Raw genomic sequence first — 26678 nt, forward strand, 5'->3', positions numbered from 1 at the left:
GTCGTTCTCCAGGATAGACTACATCCTGGTGGACGAGACCCTACACCCATTTACCTCAGGCCACAGGGTCGACCCCGTCCCCTGGTCTGACCACGATTTGGTCCGAGTCATTATAGCAAGGGGAGGTCTATGCGAACGCAGAGGGAGATGGAAGTGCAACGACTCCCTGTTAAAGGACGAAACCCTAGCCCAGGAGGTCCTCGAGGCCATCACAGAATTCTTTGAATTCAATGACAACGGGGAGGTGGGTTTACATACCCTCTGGGACGCCTTTAAGGCGACCCTACGGGGAATCTTGATCAAAATGGGAGCCCAGAAAAAAAGGGATAGGGAGGCCCAGGAGAGGTATCTCAGGGAGAAAATCGCCCCACTCCAACCTGGGGGTCTCCCCACGGTTCCCCTAGACCGCGATCAGGTGACCGCACTGGATGATTATAGACTCCAATTGAAGGATCTCCTCCTCCACAAGACAGAGAGGAGTCTTCAACTGGTCAAACAGAAGTACTACGAAAAAGGGGACAGGGCGGATAGGATTCTGGCTTGGAAACTGAGGGAGGTGCAGAGAAGCCGATTAGTGAAAGCGGTAAAGAACGAGGCAGGAAAGGTAGGCTACGACACACCCCACATTGGCGAGGCCTTCCGCAGATATTATGAGAAACTATATTCGTCTGAATATAATGGGGAGGAGGCGGAGATGGAGGGGTTCCTGAATTCGATCCAGATCCCGGCCCTGACCAGGGAGATGGCGGAGGGGTTGGAGGGCCCTGTGACCGAGGACGAGGTGGAGCGCGCGATTAGAGGGATGAAGGTGGGCACTTCCCCGGGCGAGGACGGTTACTCGGTTTACTTCTACAAAAGGTATCGCTCGACCCTTTCCCCCCCACCTGGTAAAAGTGTTTAACGCGGTGCTGGAGGGGGGGGGGGCCCTCCCAGACTCCATGATGGAGGCAATTATTGTTGTGCTCCCCAAGGACGGCAGGGATCCCAGGGAATGCTCCTCCTACCGACCCATCTCCCCATTGAATGTCGATGTAAAGATTCGGGCCAAGGTGCTTGCGGGGCGGTTGGAGGGGGTCTTGCCGAAGCTGGTCCACCGAGACCAGGTGGGGTTCATTAAGGGGAGACGGGGCTCAGACAACATCCGGAAAACTATAGACTTGTTGCACTATGCCCAGGGGTCGGATTTGGACGCAAGCGTCCTGTCCCTAGATTCAGAAAAGGCGTTCGACAGGGTGGAGTGGAGATTCATGGAACTTACCCTCCAGAAAATGGGCTTTGGACCACACATCAGGGATTGGGTGGCGGCTTTATACAGGGCCCCTAAGGCCAGAGTCCAAGTGAATGGCGGGTTGTCGGAGCCCTTCCCCCTTTCGCGGGGGACAAGGCAGGGATGCCCACTCTCCCCTTTAATCTATGTCCTCTCCATGGAACCCCTGCCCATGGCAGTCAGAGCTCACTCAGAGATTAAGGGGATTAAGAGGGGGGGTGTGGAATTTAAGCTCTCCCTGTTCGCAGACGATATCCTGGCTTATTTGGTAGACCCGAGATCCTCGCTCCCCCCGCTCCTGTCCCCGATGACTGCTTTTGGGCGCTTCTCAGGTCTCAAGATCAATGCGTCCAAATCAGTCCTGCTCCCCATGAGAACCCGGGCTTGGACCCTCTTGCCAGCCTGGAAGGAATAACAGTGGGGAAGGCCTCCATTCGATACCTGGGAGTCCTCCTCACCCAGGACTTATCCAATCTTGCCCCTGCCAACTACGACCCCGTTGTGTCAGGAGTTACTGCATATTTAAGGAGGTGGAGGTCAATGATCCTGTCCTGGTACGGCCGCATGACGGCAGTGAAGATGAACATTCTCCCGCGACTATTATATCTTTTCACCGCCCTCCCAACTGTAGTCCCCGACCGGACCTTCAGGGTCCTCCAGAATGCGGTGCGGGAGTTCATATGGCAGGGCAAGACCCCGAGGACCACAAATAAGGTCTTGACCTTACCGAGGGAGGGTTCGGGTTGCCAGACTGTCAACTATTTCCGGCCCACCTAGCTGCGCGTCCTCCTAGAACACATGAGGGGATGGGCACTTACTGGTCCTATCTGGAGGACATGGACGCTCACCCACTAAAGATTTGGGACCTCCTGTGGGCCCCTAGCAAGTTCATCCAGAACAGACTTAAATCTCACCCAACCTTGGGAGTCCTCTGGACAATCTGGAGGGAAAGCCCCCAGACGGCACACCTAACATCGTGGCCGTCACCGATGTCATTGCTCTGGGGTCACCCCCTCAAACTGGGAAGCAGGGGGTTCCGCGACGCCCAGTCATGGTCCAACTTGGGAATGGAGTGGGCGGGGCAAATGTTTAGGGAGGGGGAATTCCGACCATATGAGGAACTGAGAGACGCCCTCGGTCAGGGGTCCCTCTCCATATTTGAATACATCCGCCTGAAGGGAATCCTATGTGACCAGGCCTGGGGCCAGAACCTGAAAAGACAGCTGACCCCCTTCGAGAAACTCCTGGACTCGGCAACCTCCAGGAAGGGTGCGGTATCAGTGATGTATAGGCTACTGAACATGGTTAACCTGGGGGAGAGAAGGAGGTTCCGCACTTTTTGGAATGACTTAGCGTGGGATGAGATCTCGGACGACGCCTGGTCGAGGATATTTAAAATAGCCTTCCATGGGAACTTATTCACGGCGGACATGGAACACAACTTCAAGATCCTACAGGGGTGGCATAGAGACCCTGTGAAGTTGGCTAAAATGTACACAGGAGTGTCCCCCGCATGCCCAAAGGGATGTGACCAGGTCGGTACGAGAGGGTACATGTGGTGGCACTGCCCGAAAGCTCAGGCATACTGGGAGAAGGTGAGGGGCTGGATCGCCGAAGTTTCTGAAGAGCTTCTCCCCCAGAACCCCCTGACAATGCTGCTGGGCCTCCCCCCGGAGGACACGGAGATACCCCGATACCCTAGAATGTGGGAAACAATGTTGAGGGCGGGAAGGGTTGCACTGGCCCAGAAATGGAAGAGCCCGGAGACCCCTTCGAAGGAGGACTGGCTAAAAAAGGGTTAAAACATGTTCCTGATGGATAAATTGACGGCAATGATGAACAATGACTTGGGCTCTTTCCAAGCAAACTGGTACGGGTTACAGCAGACATGGGGTTGGGATGTGCATGGATCATCAGGGGGCGGAACAAGGAGTGGACAGGGCCCATGGCCCAGGGGACGATGGTAGTTGATCAGCCATTCATGTAGTCCATGCTCTCGCTCTTTCTCGAGCTCCAGACCTTCGGAGCTTTCATAGCGGCTCCCCAGCAAAATGTTTCTATGGAGACTAAGTTTTTTTGGGGGGGTGGGTGCGTTTGGGGGAGGGAGAGGGGGGGGGTCTCTGGGCCAGTTACTTGCACAATTCGTGAAAATGTTTTGCGCCTTTTTGTTATATTATGAAAATGCCAATAAAACAAAGTTTAAAAAAAAAAAAACTTGTGCACCAGGGAGCCCAACACCATTTTCAGATCCCACACAGGGTGTGGTTTCTCGATGGGCGGGTAGAGCCTGGTGAGACACGCCAGATGTCATTTAACCACCGGGTTGGAAGAGAAGACCTGCTCCTCTGAATTCCTATAGCCCCTGTGGCTACCAAATAGATAAGTCATGTGTCCACTTACTGTCCTGAATGAGCGAGGTGTGCAGAGATTGCGTGCACATTGTCCGATGTGCACGTCAGGGAGACGATCTCCTTAGAGTCCGCCCAGTTACAGAACCTAGTAGCCTTGCTCCTAGTGCCTTGAATGATGTCTTAAGTTAGCCCGAGAGGCTCAGATGCTTCAGTATGACCTGCTCAGGAACCACACTGCTTGGGCTAATTTCTGTGAAGCGGGGTGGAGAACCGTGCCCCCCCCCCACTGCGTAAAAAGGTGAGCTGGGCCCAGCGGTAGGTGAATGGGTGGCCAGTCCGAGAAGCTGAGGAGCTCCGAGAACCATTCTCTCTCTGGCCACCATGGAGCTATAAGAATGATGCGGCTGAGACGATTCTTTCAACTTGCAGATCACCCTCTGTACCAGGGGAGTGGGAGGGAAGGCATACGCGGTCATGCCGCCGCCCCCCCACCCCCCATCTGTTGAACATCCCGTGTAGGACCTGATCTTTCAGTTGCCATTTGTAATAGTCTGCTCCAGACTGCTGAGCCTGTCCGCCTCCAGGTTGGACTCACGGGAGGTAGATAGCCCTCCGGTACATGTTCTCCAGGACCCATTCCCACATGCTGATAGCTAGGCTGCACAGCGGAGGGGACCAGGTACGCCCTTCTTGTTGACATAGTACATGGTGGTGGAGTTTTCCGTCTGGATAAGGACAACCTTCCCTACAATGAGCGGAAGGAAAGCTTTGAGAGCTAGCCAGATGGCCTTCAGCTCCAGCCAGTTGATATGAGACCTCTACTCCTGCATGGTGCAAATCCCATGGACACTGGTTGTCCAGAGCTGCCCCCCCCCCCCCCAGACCCAGCCTTCCAGGGAGGAATCCGTGGTGATTATGACCAGTCGTCCAGCTATGGGTAGACGTGGTAGCCCAAAGGAGGACTGCCACTGCATTTAAAAGTCTGGTAAATACCCTAGGGGCGGAGTTGAGGCCGAAGGGTAGAACCTTGTATTGGAAATGGCAGCCCATGAACCTTAACCGCAGGAAAGTGAGGAGGCTGCCAAATCAGGGCGTGCAGATTAGGCGTCCTTCAGATCCAGGCAGCACATCCAGTCTCCCCTGCACAATGTGTCTGCAATGCATGCTGGCGTAACCATCTTGAATTTTTGAATAGGAAGAGGTTGAGGGTGGAGGGGTCCAACAACTCGGGCCAGCCTGGTTCTTTTGTATGACAAAAATCCTAGAGTAGAAGCCCAAGCCTCACTGGGAGACTGGAACTTCTTCCACTGCCTGGCTCTCGACAAGCGACTGAATTTCCGCCATCAGAGTTGCTGTCCCAATCTGTGGGAGAGGGAAGGGAGGAATCGGCAGGCGGTAACCCATGGATACCAAGGATAGGAATCAGTGGTGTGCAAACATTACGCCAAAACTGCAAGAAGGGCAAGCTTGCCCACCACTGGAGACATGTGGACCCGAAGGTGCACGTCATGCCTTCTTTCCCTCTGAGGCTGTTGCTTAGCAGGGGGAACTGGAAAAAACCCTTGCTCGCCACCTTTCGCCGTTTTCACCAGTGCGGATTGAGAACGGTGAGGCTGTCTGGACCTTCATTCTTGGAAGCCCCAGAACATGCTGAACGCCTGCCCCTTGCTTGAGTGTTAATGCGACTGGGTGTACGCCTTGGGTGTGACCTTCGTAAAGCAAGATAAAAAGAAAAAAAAGTTAAACTGCAGAATCTTTATCTAGCTCATTGTTGGTTGATGAATACTTTTGCCAACATAAAGAAACTTTTCCTTGCCTGCATTCCAACTTAAGGTTGATCATTGAATTGCGTTACCCCTGCAAAAGACCTACTGTATATATGTATAGGTTTTCTCTTACCCGAATTGAAAAGTGACATTTTTTTCAAATAAGCTTTATTGATGCATTATCAGGAACATGCTTTTCAGTTAAAACAATCACATTTTTGCATTTTCTCCCACCATTATACCCCAACTTCCCCCCTCATCCCCCCACTCCTTTCTTTTCATCTTATATAACCTCAGGGTTGCAACTCCAGGAATACCTTCAAAGCAGTTAGTCCGGCTGCTATGTCTGACCGTGTCCTTTTGCCGTGGGCACCCCCCCAATCATAGTCAACCATGAGGTCCGTATTCCTGCCGCGTTATCCAGTATGTGGGGCTCATTCATAGTGTTCCTTTATTCCTCCATTGTCTTGTGTGGGTCACCCTTCTACAACATTGGTTTACACATCCTCAGAGTGCTCCAAGCACTCCCTCCCGTTAACTTCCCTGCTTTCACCTGTGTCCTCCCTCAGTTTCCCTCAGCTGACTCTCCAGGTCATACCTACCAAAAAATGGGGCCCATTCCATTGCCCACATAGGGGCAAGATAGTGTATTGGTCTTGTTAATTCCTCCAGTCTATACAGATCCAGGGCTTTCGAGGCCCATTCCCTCAGGATTCCCCGCCCTCTTCCACGCACGCCCTGGCTGCCAGCAGTAAGTAATGACATGTGTGGGAGTTTCACCCAATCCCTTCCACCGTTTCCAAACAGTATGGGTGGGTGGGGGGGGGGGGGGGGGGGAATACTGCCTCCTTTCCACGCCAGAATGTCCTTCCAGTATTGCTGCAACTTGTCGCACCCCCACCACACGTGCCAGTAGTCTGCCATTTGCCTGCATTTTCTCCTGCAATGAGGATCTTCCCCCAGAAACATCTTGGATATCCTCACTGGGTCCCACTGCCACCTACATAGTAGCTTGAGCCCATGTAATTTGTATTGCCACTGACGTACGGTGTGCACACACAGTCTTTACCATTGTGAAAAGTGAACTTTAACCTTGCTTAGGATGTGTAATACATAATATTTATATACAACTACAAGAGTGTTTTCTTGACCGTTTATATGCTCAAAGGTCTGTGTACGCTACTACAGCTCTTCCTCTTAGACTAAGCCTGGCTACTCAGCCATAGCTACCAAACCTTTTGGATAGTTAAGGCCTATACTAAGAGTTGAAGCCCTGTACACTAAAAAGGAGAGTATTCTATAGTCCTACCTTGGGTGAACTTTAGTAAAACTCCCAACCGTGCCATAAGTAGGGGGGGGGTCATCCCACTGAGCATCACACCCTCCCACCCTCCAGGGGGCTATCGGATAGCAGCCTAACCCTCCCTGGCCTTGTGTGATGCCCCCCACTGCCAGGGAAGCACGGATGAAATCCTGGGATTCTTCAATGACGAAGTGCATATTTTTACAGTATACTAGTGTTGTGTGGTGTGGTGTCTGGGTGGAGTAATACTACCTCCCAGTCAACCTTCCTCCCTCCTAAAGTTAAGCCTGCTAGCTCCGCTATAGCTACCATTGGAGAGTCTTGTCTTTCCTTTTGGGTGACATAGCTCCACCCTTAGGTTAGAGGACTACACAGCCCCGCGAGGGTGGTGCAAAAAGCTCCCCAACAGAAGGACTTATACCACAAGCAGAGGACTACCAAAGTTCCAGGTGCAACCGCCCCCTTCCTGGGCACCACACACATGCAGCACTAGCATGCGAAAGCAACAGCTTTCCTAAAATAAAAGAAACAGTTTCACAGTGCTGATATTATAGTTTGTAGGACTGGTCAGTTTCCCTATAACGGATTACCTACAGGTTTACTGTCCTTCAAAAAGTCTTAGCAGGTTTAAAAGCAAAAAGATTAGGGGTCGATGGAAACTGTGGCGGGCGAGTGGCAAAAAAATCTTTCCTAATAGTTCCTACCACTGGATCATGCCAGTGGCACAACACTTGGGACCATTGTGCTGAGCCACTGTTGAATACTTCTCCTGTTTAGGCATGCATGTAGATGCAGGACGCCATCATGACTAGTACTTTCATGACCTTTCTAATCAGTAAGATGACGTCTGAAAACGGGGGATCATGGTGAGGAATGCATGAACTCTTGAGGGATAAGAAAAGCTAATTCTGCATCTATGCAGGCTGTTAAAAACGTTTCTGGGCTGGTACCAGACTTATTTGTGTATGGTGAAGACAAACTTGAAGTTGGTCTGCTCTCCTTTCTGTGTTGTACAGGCTTGGCTGTAACTTCCCAGTCCCAGTTATGAGCCAGTCTCCCTGATAAGGGTAGGTGGGGATGTTTTTGTGCAAAGATATGCTACCACCACAAACACTTTATTTATGGTTTATTTATATAGCGCTTAAACACAGGTGAAGTGCTTCATAGCAGGAAGGTAACAAGGAAAACAGTTCTTAGGCCTTGAACATTCCAAATGATCTAAATATACAAACTAGCATACTAGGCCAGATGAAATTTCTCCTAGTGCAAGTGCATACAGTTGAGACCAGGCTTTGGGGGGTGGGGTGGTGACTACATTAGGTGCAGACCTTCCCTGAATTGCAGGTATTTCCTATGCGCAGGGAGAATTGAAATATGAAAGTATGCATCATGTCTAGTGTGGTCATAACTACTCACTTTGTAAGGAGGGGGGGGGGGATTACTTCCTGTAGTGTTGTCAGTCTGAACATTTGGGGTGTTTGCTGGTCTTCGATCGAATACCTGCTTTGTTTTGTCTTTCGTGGGTACCAGGAAGCAAAGTGAGTAAATGCTGCAGTTTACATGGTTTGGAGGGGCTTGCACGATGATTCCTTTTTGTACAAGCCTATATTTCCTTTTCTACGCAGTCCTGATGGTCTTTCAGAAAGCTTCTGTTGCAGAAGCAGGTAACATGGAGCTGCTACCAATTTTATGCAATATCCCATTGTGACATTATGTTATTCACTCCCATGCGTGGTAAAATAAAGCTATGCAACCCCGGCCCACCAGGGCAACAAGGGAGGGGCAACAAATGTTGGAATCATTGTTTAGAGGTTAAGGTTGTGCCACTAAAGGTGGTTCCTCTTCCCCAGAGTTTGTCTCTACGCTGCCGTTTAGAGGGACAAAGTGTTGCTGCAGAGTGCCAGTATACCAGCTGTTGCCCAGAGTCTGTTGAACTGGGTTGCAGGTGGGAATGTGCATTGACATGACAAACAGCGATAAGCCAGTGCTCCCCTCGGCTACAAAGATCTGCCCGCCATCTGTCCATATGTTTTAAGACTGGTGGTCTTTTTTCACCCTTTCCAGGGTTTCATCCACTGCCTCACTAAACAGATGTGTCATCTATGGATTTGTCTAACAGTGTAGCTTGAGCAATGGTTATGAAGGAGGGGCGAGTTCGCAGCACCACTCAGCCATGCGTGACATTCAACAATCACCCCTGCAACTTGCCATCCTGCAAGCTCCGTTGCATCAAAGTGTATTCTTGATTATGGAACTTGCAGTTGCTTCCCAACCCCCTGGATGATCTTAAAAAAGAAAAAAAGGGAATTGTGGGAATAATTTTCTAGCTCTTACATACAGTTCCACTGTGCCCCATTACACCTAGACACTACAGATGTTGCATCAGCAATACTGACACTAATTGCAACAGTTGCTTTGTGGCAAAATGCATCTAGGTCTACTCTTATCTTGAGGTTACTCTGGCTGACACTGGTGAGTTAGCCCTTTTCCTGGCTGTGATGTCTAGCGAGTTGCGGATAAGTTGCCATCTGATATACATGGGGTCAGTTAGACTGTTTATATTTCTTCACCCTCAGATTAACAGGTTTAGTGGAGACTGGTTGGATAACTACATGTAATACTTTCTCCTCCAGAAGGTCTGCTATAAAATCTATATCCTCATCTGGCTCTTCTATGAAGAGCTCAAAACATTCAGATGTCCTCTTCAGAAGATCCAAGTATTTAGTGCTATATTCTGGGGAAGTGACAAGGCTATTGGGGATGGGGGGGTTTGGCATCCAACGTCTTGGTCGGCGGCCATATTGTCCCATTCCTCCCAGGAGTTGGATTGATCAATTAAAGTTTTGTTTCATGGCTGCGAGTTTTCTTTCAGCGTTTGATCGTCAGCAGTTGGTGCAAAAGGTGACAGGCTTTAACTCCCCTTACCTGAAGGTGTATGTTTCATCAGGGTCTGTGCCGGCTCTTTTCTGCAAAACTCTGGATTTTATATCAGATTGGTTAATCTGTTTTTCCCGGGTGCGAACCTATCATAATCTGCGAGATGTTTTAATAGCAGTGGGCAATTTTCTTCTCCTCCAACTAGATATGGGCTTACACTGAGCTCTTCTCCTGTCGGCAGGGTTGGGTGGGGGGGGGGTGTGAGAACTATCCGCACCACAGTAAATCCCGGGGTGCCAATAGCCTTCATGCTCTGGTTGGAGGGCAACCATGGGGTTACACGGCCTGCAGCCCGAGCTGAGAGCGGGCTGTTAAACCCCACGTCTGACCCCCCCCCTCCATTCAGGGCGTGAAAGCTGTAATTGAACCTGCAATTGCTCACTAACCTTATGTACTTAGAATTGTGGGTATCGGAAGCACCATTTTTCAGTATGACGTCCTTTCGCCAGCATCCGTTCATGACTGGTGTTTTGTCGCGGGAGTTTTTACCAAAAACTCAATAATTGGAGAGGGGGGTTCGGGGAGTTTCAAATAAAGCGTTGGTGGACCAAGGAAATAAAGTAAATCTGGTACGTTTTTCATAAAGACTCCCCGCGGCAACACGCCCATCGTAAAAACGGGTGTCGGCGAAATGACATAGAACCCATTTCTCATTTTGATCCTTGAATCACATTGATACTTGAACATCTCAACAAGCCACTTTCTAGAAAATGTTATTTTAGTTTACAGTATATACAAGCACATGAAACAAGGGAAATGCAACATTATACACATCTTCCTCTGTAAATTCAATAAATCTCATTTTCAACTCCCTCCCACCCCAAGATTCACATCTGTAATCATCTGATCAGTACAATGAGAGAAATGTTCCCCAAATCTTCTCATAGCAAGTTTCCTATCTCTCTGATATAGCACTCTTTCCATCTCCGCCAAATCAACTCTCGTAGAGCTATCAGTTTAGTTACTCAACTAGTTTATTTTAAATTAAGAACTCATTAATTTGGAAAAAGAAAAAGTCTTGAATGCTATAAATGTACCAGTGCTTGTATATTTATTCCAGTACACAGCATGACAATAAGTAAAAGCATTCCTGAGGTACTCACTGTCTGGTGTGTTCCCGATTCGCGTAGGTGACATTTACAACCGCGGTCTCGCTCTCGGTGTTCACTATGGGAGAAAAAATAAACAGCAGGCAGGGAGCATTAACTTGTGTGTGAAATGTACTCATACATGCGGGGCTAACCCCAGAACGGGTACAACACTGTCACAAGTGCATTGTGAAGTTTCACATTTGGAAAAAAATCTACGAGCACATTTATTGACTATGCACTATAGGCTTGCCCTGCGAGGGAAGAGGACAATGTTGCTTGCTCTTTTCATTGTAAACACAAGTGTCCCTTATACAGAAAGTGTTTCTTGTGCAGTCGGCTCCAATGTAGGAGTTATACATGAACTTTGCTTGCATGGCTTGTCTGCATTTGAACTGTGCATATTACAGCTTGCAGTGGCACTCTCAAACTCTCAAACTGTTCTGGAAATGAGACATGCGCAAACTTAGATGGTGCTTTTGTGGGAAACTGGAAATGCTACAAAGTTGCAGTTGACTGAAGTGTTTAATCTGGGTAGTAGAATCTAATCACACTGCATTTGCAAACTCCCAATTTCTCTCTGCGAAAAATGGGCACTCCTACCATCTTGTGCTCCTGTAGGTGTGAACCCTGTATTGCAGCTGAATCCAAGTGGGCAGATATTTGATTTGAAAGAGCGAGTGACGAGAGTAATCACATGAGCCAACAAGAGCCCATGAGTGAGAATTTGTGCAAGAGAATCAAAATCTAACATTTGAAAGTTAAAAGGATGATTTAAACATGCACGGTTTTAGAAGGACGACTTACCTTGTTCACAATTCTCCACGGTTCCATACTGGGCTAACAAGCCGTCCAAGACCTAGTGGAAAGTCCAAGGAAATGACATTAAGACAAGCATCTACAATTCGAAGTATAAACAACCGTATATTACATAATCTACTCAATGGCAGTCTTAAAAAAAAAATCTATAACATGGGCCTAAATTCGTCCAATGATGCTTTTAGCACTCCTAGCTCATCAGCACAATAGGAAGGGGCGCTATCCAATCATTCTTTGGTACAAGCCTGCATTCCGAGAAGCCTTGGTTGCCAGTGCCCATCTCATTCCCTTCCCAGCACCGGTGTAGTTTTTTTTGTTTAAAGAAAACCTACCTTTGCAACACAGCACGTTGCAGCTCAGTCCCGTCTTTTCCCGAAGTCCATTTTCAACATCGATAACAGCCTTTAAGAGAAGACAGCACTGCTGTTTGGTGTTGCGTTGCAAAGGTACTTCCCTTTTTTTAGAAACCAAAAAACAGAATTAGCACCCGTGTAGTGACTACACAGGCGAGGCGAAAAATGCCCCTCGGCGGCGTGCCGACCCGGTCGGTAATGGCAGTGCCAACCTCGTTAAGGGATCCTCACTGCACTCCTCGGGCCCTTAACTTGGGCGGCGTGACGTTATCAATCAGTTCTGCCTGCTGCAAGGAGCATACCGCATCATTAAAACCATACATAAATGTAGGGACAATTTCTGAACATTGCTATCAGATGGCTAAACTTTAAAGACATGCTACATGGATCAATTAACTTGTGCAATAAAGGAGTCATACCAGCACATTAAGAACTAGCCAAAACACTGGAAGAAAGTTTGCAAATTAACGTTGCTAAGTGGCACTATTGCTACCAGGCCCAAAATAGTGCTGCCCTTTTTTTTCTCCCATTTCTTATTTTATTGTTTTTTTAAGGACGAGCAAATAGTTCCAACCAAATTGATTAGGGACATCAATGCATCTATAGTTCATTAATCTAAATAAGTGATATGCTGGCACTCGAACAATCCAATTATCCTGGTTTCCCCACTTATTCCATATCTTATTTAACTTATGTGAGCATCCACAGGCTCCATGTATCCTTTCCTCAATAGACGTGCATTTATCCAAGTCTCGCTTCCATGTTGCGATCTTGAGCAGCAACTCATTTCCCCCCCACGCAGCATAACATTTTGTTTAGTCACAATCATTAGAATTTGATATGAAGTGTCTCATATTGGGAATAGGACGCGTCTCCCCATATACACCCCCAACACAAGTTTGACTGTCTGGGAAGACGCACCTCAATTGTGGATAACTTGTCCAGTTTGATTCCAATGTGCGGGTGTAAGGGATTGCTGTGCAACCATTCATTGATAGACAATTGGGATGCCCAACAGTACCTCGGAGATCCTGAACACCTATACCAGCTTCCCATACCGGTCTGCAAAGAGTGCACAATGCAATCCTGGGTTCGGACACCATAGCAGTAGTCTCAAGGGCTGGTCAAGTTTGCGAGGTGTTCTGGAGAAACTATACCTGGGGAGAGTTAACATCTTGAAAATAGCCACACGTCAGAGTAGGGTAAGCAAAGGAACAGCCCAAAATGTAACATCCGCAAGAAATCTCCAACTGGTGCCATGTAAGGAATGTGTGTGGGTGCCACCCTATTTGGATGCATAGGTGCTTAAACAATTGGTCACTTAAAATGTGCAATCCAACTGGATCACTTTGACCACCTTGAATTGGGAGAAGTGATTGGTTCCAATTCAGAAATTCAACAAATGGTACAGTGAGCTCCATTACCTTGCCTTGCCTGGGGGCTGGATCTATGGGTTCCCATATAGGACAAAAGGTAATCTGCATATAGCGATACGCTATCTCCGTGCCCCAAGGGCCACACAAATCCTTTTGGTGGGGTGCAAGAGGTCTTGTCGCCAGTTTGTCAAGAGTACCATGACCAGGATTAAAATCATGGGAGAAAGGGGGTATCCCCATCACGTTCCAGGCACCAGCGGGAAACAGCTTGAGGTCTGTCCATTGACCCCCCCCCCCCCGGTCCGCTTTCAAGGGGTGCTTATACAGCAATTTGACGCATTGCAGAAAGCTTGGTTCAAACCCCATTCTAATAAACACTGCCCAGTCATACTTCCAATAGACCATATCAAACGCTTTCTCGAAATCTATTGCTACCACAGCGAGAGGGCCGTGAATAGATACTGCATGGCCTAATGCAATATGGAGCCTACGTATATTCATGTAGGTGCACCAGTCTGGTAAAAAAAATCTTCTGGTCTGTGAATCAGCGAGGGGATGACCCACAGCTATTGATGGACAAGGATTTTGACTAATACCTTTGCTTCAGCGTTAATGAGCGATGGTGGCATTTAAGAGGCACAATCTTCAAGTGGTTTATCTTTCTTAGGGCAGACTAAGATCTGCATCAACCACAGATCTGCAGGGAGTTCACCCTTCTCTTTGCCTTGCTTAGAAATTGATAGCATAGGCTTAAATACCCAATAGCTGAATCTTTTCCACAGGGACGTTGGGACCCGAGGATTTACCAGAGAGTACAGAAGTTACTGCTGCTACTGTCACCTCGTCCTCCATCATGTCCGATTCCAGGGCACCCCTCGGACTAGTCATAATACTGGGAACTGGTAGTTCGTCCAACAAATCCACATATTGTGTCTGTTAGATCAGGAGATAACTGTGCATAATAACATGCGACGAGCCTGCAAATCTTATCCGTGACAATTTAATCAGAGGCTGATCTAATACGCTGAACATATTGCCAGGAAGCTTCACGTTTCGAGCCAGTCTAGTAACTTCCCAGCCTCGTCCCCGATTTTGTAAATTCTGGCTTTGACGCTAAATTAATCTCGTCAAGCAGTATCCATCGCACAGTTGCGATATGTATTCCTAGTTTTCAACAAGCAGTTCCAGCCTCAATTTGAGCAAAGTTGTTTTTTATCTCCCCTGTTCCCTAGCCACCAAGACTGAAATGGATTCACCACCGTATCACTCAGAGTAACCCTGGTTCGTTAATCGATTCCGATGTTCAACTGCAGAGTTTCTTCATTACAACCGGTATTCCCAGATGTGGATTTAATCATGAGGTGTTGCATCCAGACACTGGTGTGCGATCTATATACAGTAAAAAGGGGAATGCCAGATATACCGCATGGTGAATCTTGCATTTTGGTGGCCTGAAAAGTGTGCGTTTGGCCCTAAAGAGAAAATAGTTGATCCGTGATAGTAAATTGTATACTCCAGAATGAAATTATTAATTCAGTCGATGGTGGTTAAGTGCCCGACATAAATCCATCAACACAAGCGCATGCCAAATTCAGCTTGATAAGGGTGAGAGTACCACTTGTAGTGGGAAACCGGACATGCACCTAGTTCATGACATCAGTAAAACCTCCACCCACTATCCAGAAATCCACTGCATGCCCCGTGAGAAATCCCTGAGGTTCTAGAAGGAGGTACATGCCTGGTGGTTGGGGGAGGGGGTGAAGAAACAAGTTACTTACCAGCAACTATTGTTCTCCAGCATGGGTCTGGCATGGATTCACATGCTCATGAATATTCCCTGTGGTCAGGCCAGGAATCCTCCGTAAAAGAAAAAATGGTTTCACTTACAAACTGTATTTCTCCTCTAAACCAATCACTGCACTTGGGTCATACTGTCAGCCAATGACTGCCCTCTCTAAGCCCCTCTGGCAGCCATCTTCAGATTTGGTAAGCACGTTAAGTGCAGTATGACCAAGAAGAGCCAAAGAGGGGTTGGAGGGAGGGTTTGCATGTGAATCCATGCCAGACCCATGCTGGAGAACAATAGGTACAGGTAAGTAATTTGTTGCTTCTCCAGCATGGAGTCTTGCATGGATTCATATGCTCATGAATGAATACATAGCAGTACAACATTACACAGGAGGTGGCAAGGGTCAACAGAATCAATCACTCCTACCTCAGGATCAGGCTCACCTCAAGCGTACAGGTAGCATAGCATTGCTTGGCCGACTCTGGACTCCTCCCTTGAATCCCTGGCGAAGCAGTAGAATCTCGTGAAGGTGTGCGTGGACCTCCACATAGCAGCCGTGCAGATGTCCAGCAGGGGCACACCAGACAAACACCATCGTCGCAGCGATCACTCTGGTGAAGAAGGCTCAGACGGCTGGTCAGCAGTCGGTTCGCCAACCAAGTGTGTGATGCCTCCAGAAAGCCACCTTGAGATGGAAGCCTTAAACAAGGCCTTCACATGCTTCACAGGACCAAAGTTCACAAACAGTTGAGATGTCTTCCAAAAACTCTTCGTGCATGCCACGTAGAACTTTACAGCACAAGCAACGTCCAGCGTGTGCAAGGCCCCTTCAGCCGGTGACAAAAGCTTCAGAAGAAAAACTAAACTGGTGACACCAAAGGCTCGTTGAGGTGCAATTCCAACTGAACCTTTGGCATGAAGGGGTGCGTCTGCAGCATCACCCTCAATTCGAAGTCAGGGACAGGATCTTACCCACCCTCCTGGCAGAGGTGATTGCAACAATGAAAGCAGCTTTCCACAAGAGGAAAGCGACAGGCCCGATGCAAAGGCTCGAAGGGGGCCACCACCCATGAGCCTCGTTAGCACCACATTGAGTTCCTATGCCATGGCAGGTGCCTTCACTGGTAGTAAAGATCGAAACTCCTTCGAGAAACTCCTTGACGAGAGGGTGGGACCAAAGATGATCTTCCAGGAGACCTCGTGTAGCGGGAGATAGACGCCAGATGCACCTTGATAGAGGCGTGCGCCAGCCCCGCCTTGGCCAAGGACAAAAAGTATGGTAGAATCTGCAGTCCCGTGATCCTCAGAGGATGACGGGGGTGACTTCTACGACCGGCACCACGTAGTGAAACACTTACACGTGACTGTAGTACTACAGTCTATGACGCTCTGGCCTTAGCAAGGACCTCCCTGCAGTCCACTGGCAACTCTTATCCTCCAAACTCTAGGGCTGCAGAAGCCAAATCCTCAGGTTCAGCGATCCTGAGTCGTGATGCAGGATTGCACCTCCTTCTCCTGTGAGCAGATACGCAACCACCAGCAGCTTGCGCAAAGGCGATGCTGACAGACTGAGAAGGTCTGGGTACCAAATCTGCCTCAGCGATGAGCATTATCAGGCATCGGCACTGTCCGAGTTGATTTATGACTCACAGCAGGAGAGTCAATGGAGCGCAATGCGTGCAGAAAGAGGCCTTCCCACGATAAGGAGAACTTGTCCCCCCATGCTCCCTGGCTGGTGGAAACTGCTGGTGAATTTCTGGCATTTTGAGTTCACCACAGTCGCAAACAGATCGATCTGGGGCCTGTCCCACTTGAAGATGTGGTCCACCTGGTCCTGCCGAAGTTCCCACTCGTGGCAGGAGTGCAACTCCTTTCTGAGGGAGTCAGTGACTATGTTCTTGACTCCCGCCAGGTGAAAGGATGAGAAACATCGCTTATTCAACAGACCAGTGCCACAAGTTCTGTGCATCGAGAGGGCTGGGGATCGAGTGCCCCCCCCCTGACCCCCTGCTTCCTGATAAGAATATTGTGGTTTTATCCATGAAGATCCTCACCACCTTGCCCTTCAGAAACGGAAGGAATGACATTCGGGCCCATAACACTGCCTGTAGCTCCTAGATATTTATGTGGAGCTCTACCCCTCCGGCAGCCACAGACCTCTGGTGTGCAGACGTCTGGTGTGGGCTCCCCAGCCCTCCAGGGAAGCGTCTGGTGACTGTTTCCTAGTATGGGGGGACTTAGGGGGGTGAGTTTGAAAGCCTGTGACCCGGGTGGTATGCCCTACCACCTTATCACCTGATGGAACTTCTCGTTGAGAGGTATCTTGTCCGCGATGCTTCCGGAAACTTGTCCAGTGAACACGCAGGAACCTCTGAAGGTTGCATCTGTAACCTGCAGAGCCGGACAAGGTAGATGCAAAATGACATGCCGAGCGGTGACTTGATGGTCCGCACCCTGGAGGTCTTCAGTGACAACAGCAGTTGCACTTTACCCAGCATGGCCGCCACCCTCTCCTCCGAGAGAGACGCTAGGCAGGAAACCATGTTGAGCCTGGCTCCAAGGAACAGAGCTTTCAGCGATGGTGTCAAGCAGGACTTCGGATAATTGATGGAGTACCTCAGACCCGTCAGCAGCTGGACGGTTGTCTGTATTCAACAGCTACCTCTCGTGAATTGGGTTGGATGAGCCAGTCGTCGAGGTATGGGCACATGTGTATCCGTTGTAAACGTAGATGGGCTGCCACTGGTGGCAGGCACTACGTGAACACCCCGGAGCTGATTTTATGCTGAAATGGAGGCCCTTGAACAGGTAGTGCCTTATCTGTACCACGAAGCGTAGGATATTTCTGTGAATGGGGACGTGGAAACAGGCGTCCTCCAGTCTCCTTCCTCCAGTTGGCCGAGCACATGCTCCAGCATGACCAGCCTGAAATTTTGGGACTTGAGGTACTTGTTGAGACACTGCAGGTCTAGAATGGGCCTTCAGCACCCTGTCTTTCACCAAGAAATATCTGGAATAGACTACAGAGCCCCACGGTAGTCTTGAAACTAGCTCCATCGCCTCTTTTCATAGCATGGCCCGTACCTTCTGCAGGAGTTGAGGGATGTGCTGTTCCTGCCAGGCACTTGTAGTGAAACTCCAGGGTAAGTCAGTGGGCGAGAGTGTCCAGCACCCATCTGTCGGTGTAGATCTCCCACTCGCTGACAAATCCTTGGGTGGGGGCCAGACGACCAGACCAGTTCAGTCCTGCTTCGCAGTGACGATGGCACTGGCCACCTCCATGGAAGACCTTGGAGCAGCCTCTATACAAGGAGAAACCTTTTGTTGATCTGCCCGACTTTCCTCCGGAGGCATGAAAGGAAGAGCAGTCTCTGTATCCATCTTGATTGCCTGCATGGACGTGTCGACGGCCTTCCTAAAGAGGTTATCCCCGAAGTCGACCTCTTTGCGGAAATTCGGGGCCTTCAGCGAGCCTCGTCAGAGGCATACACTGTTCCCCCATCTGCTGGAAATCTGTGTCTGTGATGTCATGGCCCAAAGCCACTTCATCTTCCTGGAGGAGTGGGATCGCCTCCACCCTCTTGTCAGGTAGGAACTCCAGAATCGGGCCCAGTTTGCAGCACAGTTCCTTGTTTTACGTGGCCGGGATCGCCACTGCGTTGACTCCCTTGACGGTCGATGTCAGAATAAAGGACCTTCCTCCCCATGGCGTCCAACTTCTCCTCACTGTCCGAAGGGATGGAGGACAAGGGCGGTCAGCAAACTTCCTCACAGCCACCAACACAAAAGTCAGGCGACTGTTGTGATCGTAGGCACTTGGGTTCCGACTCCAGCACCTAGTACTTTTTCACTAGCCTATCCTGCTTGGCGGGGGTCATGCATGATTCCTCAAGAGGGCCAGGCCTTCCTCCCACAGATCATCCAGGAGGGGCACCACCATGATTGTCTTCCTCTTTGCCTTGCACCTCCGACCCTGGGATCCCTCCTTGGACTGTTCGGGCATCCGCTGGAAAAATGCAAAGCTCTGGCGACCATGGCATGAAACGACTCCATCTCATCCAGTGGGGACGCCCTCTGTTGCGGCGATCCGTCCGCTGTGACGATGTTGTCGCTGTGTCTGGGTCTGCCGGTGGGCGGGGGGGCAGGGGTGGGGAGAGAAGAACAAGTTACTCTTACCTGGTAACATTCTTTCGATGGGATGGTCCGACGACGTATTCCATATCTATGACAGTAATCACCACAGCTGTGCTGCTTCAGAAAATCAGCGTCTGCGTCAATGACGTCGATACGCTGTCCTCAAGGGCCTCCGCCGAGCCGAATTCACCGGATGTTACAAGTAGGACGCACGAGGTCGGTAGCCTCAGTTGTAGTTTTTTCCCCAGAATGTGGCACCAAGCCACTGCCAGTATGACCAGAGAAAGCCTTGCGGAAACGTAAACTGCAATCGCATAAGAAATTCTGTAATAGGGCAGGTAGGGAGCGAGCGATATGGAATAAGTCGTCGGACCATCCCATCGAAAGAACGTTACCAGGTAAGAGAGTAACTTGTTCTTCGAGGGGATTGGGGCCTCCGACGTATTCCATATCTATGACAGACTCCCAAAGCAGTACCAACGTATGGAGGAGGGAAAAGAATTTATAATCTAGAAATTTAGAATGCCCAATCAAATTGCAGAGTAAAGGACCGCCTTGCCGAAGGCCAGATCCTGTCCATGGATAGAATCGAGGGAGTAGTGACGTACAAAAGTATGGATCGAAGCCCAAGTGGCTGCATCACAGATGTTACGAATAGAAACACCCCTCTGCAGGGCAGTAGAAGCAGCCATACCCCCTAGTAGAATGGGTCCGTAAGCCTACCGGAGGGTCCTTACCCGCCAAGTGCTAACATTCAGAAATTGCCAAGATAAATCATCTAGACAAAGTCTGCTTAGTCACAGCTTGACCCAAACGCCTTCCAGCATAACCAATAAACAGCCGATCGTCCACTCTGACCCGGGACATGCGAGAAATGTAGAACTTAAAGCTCTCCTAGGATCCAACCTATGGAGCCTCTCCTCTTCCTTACCAGGATGTGGAGGAGGATAAAATGCCGGAATAATAACCTTCTGGCTCAAATGAAATTCCGACACCACCTTCGGAAGAAAGGAAGGACAACCCTGTCCTTATAAAACACAGTGAAGGGTGGCTTAACTGAAAGTGCCTGCAACTCACTCTGCGAGCGGAAGTTACCGCAACTAAAAACACAGTTAAGGGTTAACGGCCTCAAAGGACAAGAATGTAAAGGCTCAAACGGAGCACCCATAATGAATTTAAGAACAAGGTTCAAATCCCAACCAGTCACCTGGAAAGGCAGAAACACATTAGGGAGTCCTTTGAGAAACGGAGAAATTAAAGGAATTTTAAAATAGGAACACTCCTCAGACGAGCGCTTAAATATAGACAGCGCCGCCAGGTAATCTTTAACAGTACCCACTTGCAGGCCCCTGTGGGCCAACGAAAGCAAAAAAGACAGAACTACAGGAATGTCATATGAAAAAGGATCCTGTCCACCAGCTACCAGCCCACCTATTCCTGCCCATCTCAGTAATCTCGCATTTAGGTTGCATGTACATGCCCAACAGTTATCATACAGTGCTTACTCATCTTCACTGGCACTATCAAAGCTGCATTTAGGTGGCCAGCACTCCAAGCTAACTACTCTAGCTTACTATGCATCTACCATTATTCTACACAGTTCTACTCAACCATCCTCCATTTATCCCAACCACAGACCCAGCTACCCCACGGAAGTGTACCCCAGGAGCAAACCATCATGGCCACCAATCCTTGCAGCCTCCGACAATGTAACCTAAGACTGTGCCAGACTCCCAAGAATTTATGACCCGCTATCTAAGGCCCAACCTGCATCTAACCACAATAGGCACACCTCGCATACCACCAACAATCCACCACACAGATAACATTGGCCAACACCGACTACAACTCAAAGGTCGTATCTTTAGAGAATCCACCCCCTCCCCCCCAAAAATGCCAACACAAAGTCCAGCCGTCCACTGCCCCAACTACCCTACCTGGAATAAAAGGTGCCCTAATAAACGCCCGTTCTATGGTAGCCCAAGCCACTGAAATAGCGGACATAATCCAAAATGAGAACTTAGATCGCCTGGCCATCACGGAATCCTGGCTTCATCTCGCCGCAGGACCAGCCATCATGCTAGCCATCCCAGATAATTATGACAATACATTACTTACCGTAAAAGCATTTCTGATGGTTGCATCTGCTTAGATTCACATGTGCATAGTCCGACATCCAGTGGTCACTGCAGAGTTATGCATTTTGTTTTTCGTAGTCGAAAAGGGGACGTCGACAAGGCGTGTCTAACACTATCCCTATACTGACGTGCGGTGTACCCACAATCCCTCACGCGTCGAGGTCCCTCTGTTTGCATTTTTTCTGTCTTAAGGGAGCCTTCTAGACACGAGCGAGTACAGAAAAGAGATAAAAGGATGTCTATGTTCCTTCCATCCAAGCGGGGAGGAAGGGTGGGAGCCCAGTGAATCTAAACAGATACAACCATCAGAAATGCTTTTACAGTAAGTAATGCATTGTCTTCTGATGTTTGTTAATCTGCTTAGAATCACATGCTGTGCATAGACTAGCGAGCAGTACCCGGAGTTGGAGGTGGGTTGTGAGAAAGAACAGTAGAGAAAAGATGTCTTAATACTGCTTGTCCCACCTGGGAATCAGATCTAGAGTGGGCATCTAGGCAGTAGTGTTTTGTAAAGGTGTGTACAGAACTCAAGGTTGCCGCTTTGCAAATGGACTCAAGGGGAGCATTTGCAATGAATGCTATGGATGCCCCAGTGCCTCGAGTAGAGTGCGCTCTTGGCTTAAAGGGTAGTTCTCTCTCTTAGCAAGAGTAACAGAGTGATGCATTGAACAATCCATCTAGATAGTGACTTTGAGACTGCATCTCCTTCTCTTCCTGCTGCCACAGACAAAACTGATTCGTTTTTCTCAGTGGTCTAGTTCTTTCCATATAAAACATGACAGCTCTGCGCACATCAAGTGTATGCAGGCTTTTTTCTCCCAAATTTGAAGGGTTTAGAAAGAACGTTGGTAGTTCTATTGACTGGTTGACATGGAATTTCGAGATGAATTTTGGTGCAACCCTTGGGTGTGTGCATAGAACCACCTTATCTTTATGAACTGTTACAAAGGGGTCTAGAACAGAAAGTGCCTGTAGTTCACTTACTCTCCTAATGGAGGTGATAGCTATTAGGAAGGCGGTCTTAAGAGTGAGGTCTTTAAGAGTTGCCTTGTGCATGGGTTCAAATGGTGAGCCCATGAGCCTGGTAAGTACCACATTTAGGTCCCAGCCGGGAGCTGGGTTTGCTATCGGAGGGTGTATTCTCTTTACCCCCTCCATAAAGGCTTTAATAACTGGGACTTTCCACCATGACACTTTAAGCTGGGAAGTGGTGTATGCAGAAGGTGCCGCTAGGTGGACTTTTATAGACTACTAGACGCGAGTCCAGTAAATGGGTCAGGTACAGAACAATTTGTGTGGGAGAGCAGTCAACAGGGTTGATGTTTCTTCCTCTACACCAGATGACAAATCTCTTCCATTTACTAGAATAACAGTGACGAGTGTTCGGCTTTCTAGCCTCCCTGAGGATGTCCATGCATCTCTGCGGGAGTTGTAAATGTCCAAATTCTATGATCTCAGGAGCCAGGCTGCTAAGTTCATGGTCTGAGGGCATGGATGCAGTGTCCTACCCTTGTCCTGTGACAGCATGTTGTACGGGCAAGGAAGTTTCACTGGAGGAGATGGAGACATCTCCATCAGGTGAGCGAACCATGGCTGCCGGGCCCAAATAGGGGCCACTAGTATCATGGTAACTTGTTCCTGGTGCATCTTCTGCACAATCTTGTAGAGAATGGGAGTCAGGGGAGGAGGGGAGGGATTGAGGGGGGGTGGGGGGGGGGCATAAACAAATTTCCCTGACCATGGAATCGATAGACCGTTCCCCTTGGATTGGTTCTGGGGGTACCTGGAGGCGTAATCTAGGCATTGTGAGTTCTCCAGGGTTGCGAACAGGTCTATTTCCGGGAATCTCCATTGTGTGAAAACGTCGAAGACGATGTCTTCGTGTAAACGCCATTCGCACTCTGAGGGCAGAGGGAAGGATCTGCTTAGTTCGTCTGCTAGCAGATTGAGTTCCCCTGGTACATGTTGTGACAGTCGGAACACGTGTTTGAGAGCCCCCTTCCAGATGTCCTGGGACAGCTTGGACAGTCCGAGAGTGAATGCCCCCTTGTTTGGTGAGGTAGTACATGGCTGTGGTGCTGTCTGTGAGGACCATCACTGTCTTCCCTTGTAGGTGTGTCTGGAAGGCTTTTAGTGCCTTGAACACAGCAAGTAGCTCCAGTAAGTTTATGTGCTTGGAAGCTACGCTCGGAGTCCAAACTCCGTGAGCAGTCTGATGGGATAGGTGAGCCCCCCCATCCTGTGAGGGATGCATCTGTGGTTAGGGTGGCTTCCACTGCAGGAGTGGCGAATGGTTTCCCTATTACCAGGTTTTCCTTCGACCACCACCGTAGCGAGAGAACCAAGGCCTGCGAGACCACGACTAGATCGTCCCATTGTCTGCTGGTCTGACACCTCTGGCTGTTGAGCCACTCTTGCATTGGGCGCAGGCGCGTGGGGTACCAAATAAATACATGACGCCATCATTCCTAGCAATCGCATTGCTTTGCGTACCGTCACCTCTCGACCCGCTACATATTGAGGGATCTGAAACAGCATGTTTTGGACCCTGGGAGGGGAAGACGAGGCCGTCCTTTGTTCGAATTAGAGCCCCTAGGAATTGTTTGACTTGGCTGGGGCCTAGGCTGGACTTCTTCTCGTTGATGGAGAAGCCCAGTTGGAACAAAAAGGTCTACAGTCTTTTGGGTATTTGAGAAACGTGTTTCGTAAGAATCCCCCGTTATTAGCCAATCGTCGAGGTAAGGGTATACTGGGATGGACAACCTGCGCAGGTGGGCCGCTGCCACTGCCAGTACTTTCGTGAATACCCTCTGTGCTGATGCTATCCCGAAGGGTAGCACTCTGAACTGGTAGTGTTTGCCCTCCATCATGAACCTGAGGTATTTTCTGTGCGCTGGCAACATTAAAATATGAAAGTATGCATCTTTCATGTCCAGTGTTGTCATGTAATCTCCTTGTGATAGCAGGGGGATCACTTCCTGTAAGGTCACCATACGAAACTTTTGAGGTTTGACAAATTTGTTCGCTCGGCGCAGATTTAATACAGGGCGCATGGTTAAGTCCTTTTTGGGTACAAGGAAGTACACTGAATAAATACCTTCTGTTACCTGCGATAGAGACACGACCTCTTTAGCTCTTTTTTCCAGTAGCCGGTTCACTTCTTGTAGAAGGATGGCGAGGTGTTCTGGTGTCATGCGTCATCCCCTTGGGGGTCTGTACGTTGGGGAACTGTTGAATTCTATACAGTAGCCACAGGCTATGGTTGATAGTACCCAGCGGTCTGAAGTTATTCCCTCCCATGCTGGAAGAAAGAATGTTAACCGGCCCCGACCGGCGACGCATGGGAGGGGACCCGGATCTTCGAGTCATTTGGTGTTGGTGGCTCAGGAACCTCTAGGGGTAGAACCCCGACCTCTCCCTTTGCCATGGCGTTGTCCTCTCTGGTTGTATTGGCCACTGGTGCCTTGGTTAAAGGACCAGTTGTTCGCAGAGTATTGCTGCTGCTGATGATAATGATTTTGCTGCTAGCGTTGGCCTCGAAAAAAGCGCCTATTGCCATAGCCACGTTTGTTAGGAGGCCTAGAAATCTGGTCTAGGGTTTTGATGGTGTCAAACTCTTTCTTTGCCGTTTCTAGTGCCTCATCAACCGCCTTTCCAAAGAGGTTGGCATCTTCTATAGGCTTGTTGATTAGAGATGCTTGTGTTTCTGGTTTAAACCCCGAATTACGTAGCCAGAAATGGCGTTTGAGGAATATTCCTTGGACTAGGGAAGGGCCAGCCGGTTCTGCAGCATCCAGAGTGTTTTTCACGATGCTTTGGTTGACTAGGGTCCCTTCAGTAATCGTGGCCACAAGGCGTGTACGTAGGGGGTTCTGGTACCTCCTCCGCGTCCTTACGTAGCTTGCTCCATTGTGCGTCTGCGTAACTTGCTAGCAAGGAATTGTTTGCAATCCTTGCGGAAAAAGCAGCGGAGGCTGTGATCCTCTTCCCCAGGGCATACAATTTTTTGCCCTCATCTAGTGGTGCTTCCCTGGTAGACAGCGGGCCCCCTGATCTTTTCCTTGCATTTGTCACCACTAGGGAGTCTGGTACAGAGTAGCCCCTGACGTACAACTGGTCTGAAGGGGAGGGACTGAATAGTTTTTCTATCCTCGCGTTGACCCCTCTGACCAACGCGGGTGTAGATAGTGAAGGGATAATTTGTCTCCTTACTGAGGCGAGGAGGGGAATGGTTTGGCTGACAGGGGGTTTCTCCTTGATTACCTTCTCCACAAAGTCAATGTCAGGAGAAATCTCCGCAGTGTCTATTTCAAAATGCGCTGCTGCCTTGCGTTGTAGTGCATTAAATATAGGTTGATCGTCAATAGGTGACGTGTTCCTATTAGGTGAGTCCTCGGGAGGGGACAGGTTTAGTACATCAGGGTCCGAAAACGCTGATGGGGACTGCCAGGGCTGTGAAGCACCTTCCTCTGGGACTTCTCCGAAGCCCCCCCCCCCACCTATATCTGGATTTTCTTCAAAACCTTCCTCTAGGTTTTGTTCCTCTTCGTTGCCTAAAAATTCGTCCTCCACCTGAAAGTGGGGGTCCTCTTCAGTGAGGTTATATAAATTTATATCCACGAGAGGGAGTAAACAGCCTAGGGAATTTAGCCCTGGGGTCCATGTGAGGTCCCTCTCTTGCCCTCTTGGGTGGTGGTAGGTTCTGGGTCTCCATAAACCTCTCCATACAGAACTGGAGTCTCTCCAGGGTCTCATGAGGTACCCCTGAGCGGTCGGGGGGGGGGGGAATTTTACTTTGGCCTGAAAACGCTTTGATCTCTCCCATAACATCGAAGAAAGGTCTCCGTCGCCGTCTGAAAAGCCTTCTGGTAGATTAGGAGTCCCTTTAGATGAAGGGGGCAGTTCCTGCCTTCCTTCAGGCCTTTTCGGTATTTCTCTAGTCTTCTGAGCGGTATTCGGCGTATCTTTCACCATCCGCTTCTGGCTATCGGCGGAAACAATCCTCGCCAGGCTCTCGACGACTAATCAGTCTGTGGAGGGCTCTGGTATTGACGTTACGGGCGTCGCGCTTTCTACGGCGACGGGCGCTCTGACGGAGTGCTTCGTCTGGCGGTTTGGGGGTAGCTCCCTTATCTGGGGGAAGCCCAGTCGCATCTGCGAGGGGGGCTTAAGACTCTTACGGTCTGAGGACGACGCCGGTGGAACCTGCGTCTCTGTTGGCGCTGCTGGTGTCTTCGACGAAGAGCCCTGGGTTATGTGTTAATGGGAGGGTTTGTGTGCTTCAGTGTTGCCGGGGTGTTCATCCCCATAAGCAGGGCGTGAGCCAAACTTGTCGGGGCTGGGGACAGACGAGGAGC

At 49.4% G+C, this 26678-nt stretch overlaps 1 protein-coding gene across 1 annotated transcript in view; it reads right to left on the reverse strand.

Annotated features, from left to right (window-relative positions):
- The window catches only part of IGF2BP1 (insulin like growth factor 2 mRNA binding protein 1), a 699136-nt gene that overhangs the window by 417773 nt on the left and 254685 nt on the right, over nt 1-26678 (reverse strand). Inside the window, exons 4-5 of the mRNA XM_069634579.1 lie at nt 11520-11571; nt 10728-10791 (exon numbers count right to left, since the gene is read on the reverse strand). Of these exons, the coding sequence (XP_069490680.1) occupies nt 10728-10791; nt 11520-11571 (116 nt within the window). The remainder of the gene's footprint in view (nt 1-10727; nt 10792-11519; nt 11572-26678) is intronic.

Source organism: Ambystoma mexicanum, chromosome 13, assembly GCF_040938575.1.
Source record: "Ambystoma mexicanum isolate Mex_15411 chromosome 13, UKY_AmexF1_1, whole genome shotgun sequence".
Classification (NCBI taxonomy): domain Eukaryota; kingdom Metazoa; phylum Chordata; class Amphibia; order Caudata; family Ambystomatidae; genus Ambystoma; species Ambystoma mexicanum.